The sequence below is a fragment of the Pecten maximus genome, chromosome 14 (assembly GCF_902652985.1).
Source record: "Pecten maximus chromosome 14, xPecMax1.1, whole genome shotgun sequence".
Classification (NCBI taxonomy): domain Eukaryota; kingdom Metazoa; phylum Mollusca; class Bivalvia; order Pectinida; family Pectinidae; genus Pecten; species Pecten maximus.
The window spans coordinates 19,290,507-19,295,127 of NC_047028.1; the positions used below are offsets into that span (position 1 = coordinate 19,290,507).

General features: G+C 37.4%; 1 protein-coding gene across 1 annotated transcript; it reads left to right on the forward strand.

The window, feature by feature from the left end:
• Positions 1-1,394: 1,394 nt before the first annotated feature.
• LOC117341791 lies at positions 1,395-2,315 on the forward strand. The gene has a single exon (XM_033903654.1). It carries the CDS (start codon positions 1,395-1,397, stop codon positions 2,313-2,315), a length of 921 nt encoding a protein of 306 aa, XP_033759545.1.
• Positions 2,316-4,621: the final 2,306 nt, after the last annotated feature.

Below are 4,621 nucleotides of genomic sequence, written 5' to 3' on the forward strand. Positions count from 1 at the left end.
AATTGAGTGAATGTAATGTTATCCTGAGCCTCGTCTGTACTACTCCACACACTTGGTGTTTTACATTTTGTTTCCATCGTGAAGAACAATGGCCTATTGTATGTAAATACGTTAGTGGTCTATTGGTGTTTTTAGATATGCTGAGTCGCCAAAATCCTTGGAACGATGCTGTCCATTCGGTATACATTACTTTACAGCATATACACATACACAGTATATATAGATATATGTAACTATTGTGACAGTTACCTGTAGGGATGTATATATGTAACTATTGTGACACTTACCTGTAGGGATGTATATATGTAACTATTGTGACACTTACCTGTAGGGATGTATATATGTAACTATTGTGACACTTACCTGTAGGGATGTATATATGTAACTATTGTGACACTTACCTGTAGGGATGTATATATGTAACTATTGTGACACTTACCTGTAGGGATGTATATATGTAACTATTGTGACACTTACCTGTAGGATGTCGTGCATGCAGAGCATATAAATGTACAATTGTGTACCTGCTCACCATATTGCATGATTTGTAGGGTGCGTGTGTATTTGGTATCTTAACATTTTGTTTCTGTTTTCTTAACACTTCCCCAAAATATATCTTCTGACACTCATTCTTTAATTGCTCCTTAGTTGAGCTTTCCCACGAGGTAAGGATAAGGGTTCCATCCCGTAGTCGAGACCTTCAGTGTTATCGGTGTACGTAGAAACTATTCTGTACTCCAGTGTATAACAGTGAAGATTTGCATGTACAGTACTAGTGAGTATCATAATCAGGAGTCCGTATGATTCTGACTATCTAAGCGCTTTGATAAGCGGGCTGAAGTCAGCAGCGGATACGTTATTCGAATCCCCAAGGCCGTGCCGGCAGCGGATTGGGATTCGAATCCCCAATAACGAATAACGAATCCGCTGCTAACTTCAGCCCGCTGCTTTGATATACTGTGGGTAGCAACACATATTCAGAACTTCTTGCTATGTCGTGGAACGTGGCGATTGTCTAGATAATCATTGTCAATCAAAGGAACAGACAGTTATACACGCCCTCGTATGTGTATTTGGACTGTCAAATATTGCTGAAGTATAATTTAACGATATTCTTCTGAGGGGCTATTATTTCGTATGTAGCATATGAAGATATCTTAATTATTTGAAATGAAAAAGAATGATAATGATATCAAGATATGAATAGCAACATCATCTGAAAGCAAAAGAGACATCGAAGCTTGATGAGGCAATATTCTTAATATATCGCTATTTTATCTATAAAAACTTGAGATGGGAAAGTGTTTCGTGGTATCAGTTTGTCTCGAAGATCTTGAAGTCTCATTTTCCAAATAAATATTTGATATTATCATATTGTTCCTTTTTATATTCAGATGCATATCCCGAGGGCACCAATACCTAAGTATTCAGGTATCGACAGTGAACACATGGAAAATAATATCACACTTGTAACTGCATATTTTCATATAGACACTTTCCTTAAGGGCAATATCAGACGGGGAATGGAGGATTATCTCGCGTGGACGGAAGGATATTCAAAACTTGAAAATGACCTAATTGCTTTTACCGATTCGCCTGATGTAGAAAATATGCTGTGGAAAGCTAGAAGTCACCTCCCAATACATAAAACAAAGATTTATCTTGTAAACAAAAATGACATGTGGGCGTTTAGTCTTTCCGGGAAAATTAAGAAAATATTCGCACAACCTGGCTACCCGGAACACCGTCCAAACACTGTGATAGAACAATATCCTTGTGCCATGCACGCGAAGTACGAACTAATAGAAAAGGTGATACGGGAGCGTATGTTCCGGACGAAGTACTTGGCGTGGATTGACATTGGTTACTTCCGGATCAGATACCGGAAGTCGTTCCAGCTCCTTATACCCCCCGACTTTCAGGACGATCACATCGCCTTTGTACAAATGAATACATTTAAGCCACACACGGCCTATTCTGTAATCAGTAATGATGCGGTGTGGGTGGCAGGTGGCATGTTTATAGGGAGACCGGAATATCTTATGGTGTTTATCGAGGACTACAGACGGGTGGTAGAGTCACTGATCATCATGAATCTAATGGGTACAGACCAGAACCTACTGTATATAATGTATACAAAATCCGAGCGCGTGTTCCCTCGGGTCCCATTACAGACATACAGCGCCCCCTGTAAATGTGACTGGTTCTATCTCGGAAGGTACTGCCGTCACGTCTATGAGATGTCGCGTACAGAGCGCCAAAGGAGGCTTATTGGACGAGGAAAGCTTCTTAGCATATATCACCAGTACATGTAGGATTCATTAGAGACAGTGATTCACATAATGTAAGTTAATTAGTTAATAAACTTGCAGAATTCCCTAGTTACGTTAAGTAACGTTGACGTCAGTACAGATTGTATGGAAGCTTTCTCTTTTTCAATCCCTTTTAATCACTGTGGAGCAGAAGTGGTCTAGAAAATGGGTTTATTTTAAACTTGTTTTGTGCAAAATATTTTACAAATCAATGATTACATTTAAATCGAAAAATTGCCCTGACTATACAGGCAGGGACTTGAATTAAGTATATACCATCGTATTTGACCGTTTACTTTATCGAATACGCATATACACGTTTAAAAGGGGGTGGGGTGGGGGTGGGGGGTGGGGGGTGGGGGGGGGGGGGGGGAGTGATGTTTGACAAGAATGAGTTTAAAAAAAAATGGAGCAACAAGAAAAATATTTGCTTCGAGTCTTGATTATAAGGGAGATAAATCGTGAAATGTCTCGTGTTCATTTAGGTATCTAATTCATAGTGAAAGCACTTATATCGAGTGACAGCCTGGCAGATGTTGGCAGTATATATAGTATACGCTGGATGCGTTAACTCATCCTCCAATGTGAAAATCGCACAATCGCTATTTATAAATTAACAAATAGTTCTATTTTATTGACGAATAATTGTTTTTTTTATAAACAAGCGATATTGTAGTTTTTACTTGGAGCATATGATGGCCATAATTATGTGTTGTGAGTATGTTGTAGATACGATGTCTTGTTTGTCGAATGAGCCTACTCACGAGGGCGCCGGAGTAGTAGTGTTAATTGTGATAGCTGAGAAATTAAACTAATAGTTTTGTATCAATACAGTGCATAACTCTCTATTCACGTATACTTGAATAGATCTTTGAAATAAAATATTAATTTTGTTGTCACAGAAAAAAATCGACATACGACCCTCTTGTGTTGAATTGCTTACATTGAATACGTAAACATATCGAAGTCACTGACGTGATATTCCTAACTGAACATCCCACCTGTCATAAACACAATAGTTCATGTCTTTATGTTAGACGTCAATTGAAATTTTATTTATGTTCCATGAATACACAACTTTCAAGAATGAAACGTGCAACGTTCAAAGCAAACAGGCTATAATCATGTAAGCTTAAGCTTGGAACCTGTGTAAACTTGACAAATGAGGGTTTTTTTTCTATAGAATATATTTCAGAATATAAAGATAAACCTATAAAAAGCACAAATGCATGTGGAAATCAAACAATTCACTCACGTATGTGTGTACGTTTACATAGGTAGGGTTGAAAAAGTAGAATCAAATAAGGTCGCGGATAAAATCTGATCTCTTCTCTGTCTGGTATATAATATTATCAACATTTAAATCTGGAGTATTGAACAAAACACACAAATTGATATCGTATTTAAATGTGAATTTAATAACAGGGACAGTGCGTGTCGAATGATTGATATCCTGTTAGTGTCTACAAGTGTAGGAATCCAAAACTGGAGACATGGAAATCAAATGAGGCATTTGTAATGTTTATAAAATATAATGTTCGAAAGTACAGGTAATCAAGTATAGCAATCATAGTGTATGTTTATATCAAATGTTTTGTGGTAATATATTGTTAATTAAGTGTATTTAATCGTATGAATATGTACATAACTTACACAGTGGCGTAGGAAGCGGGAGGGGGGGGGGGGGGTGTAAATGCCCCCACCCCTTTCTACAGGGGGGGGGGGGCAAACATATCTTTTTGCCCCCCCCCCCCCCACTTTTTGACATCTAAAATCTAAAAATAAGGAAAAAAATCTAACGAATTTATTTATTTCGATAAATATCTGAAAATTTTCGAACCGAAAATATTTTCTTGAAGGCAACGATAAAAACTCAATCTTGTACATCCGGAACATTCCGACTTTTATACTAGTATACAATCCTCAGGCCTGTGTGTCGGTCGTCTGCACTAGTCTGGTAAGTCAATATTTATAACTTAATGTACGACATTTTGCTTAACTTCATCACAGAGATTCGAGAAGTTGATGATAATTTGTGAAGCTGATTGATTTCATAATGAGAACAAGACAGAAACACAACACGGATAAGAATGCGCGATTTTAACGTGAATAGTGTAATTACCAACAGGTACGAATAATGAAACACCATATAACTGTTATACTGCACTGGCATCTGTTGTCGACAAATTAGCAGCATATAAGGTTCGCTTTAGATACACTATCTATCAGATTTGAAGTTAAAAACCTGCCAATTATTAAGGAAAAATAATAAGTTTTGGAAGTGAATACCTATTCTAGGTAAATTTTCC

Excerpts from the sequence above, each read along its gene's own strand:
- LOC117341791 (XM_033903654.1), top strand. The coding sequence starts at position 1,395 with ATGCATATCCCGAGGGCACCAATACCTAAGTATTCAGGTATCGACAGT.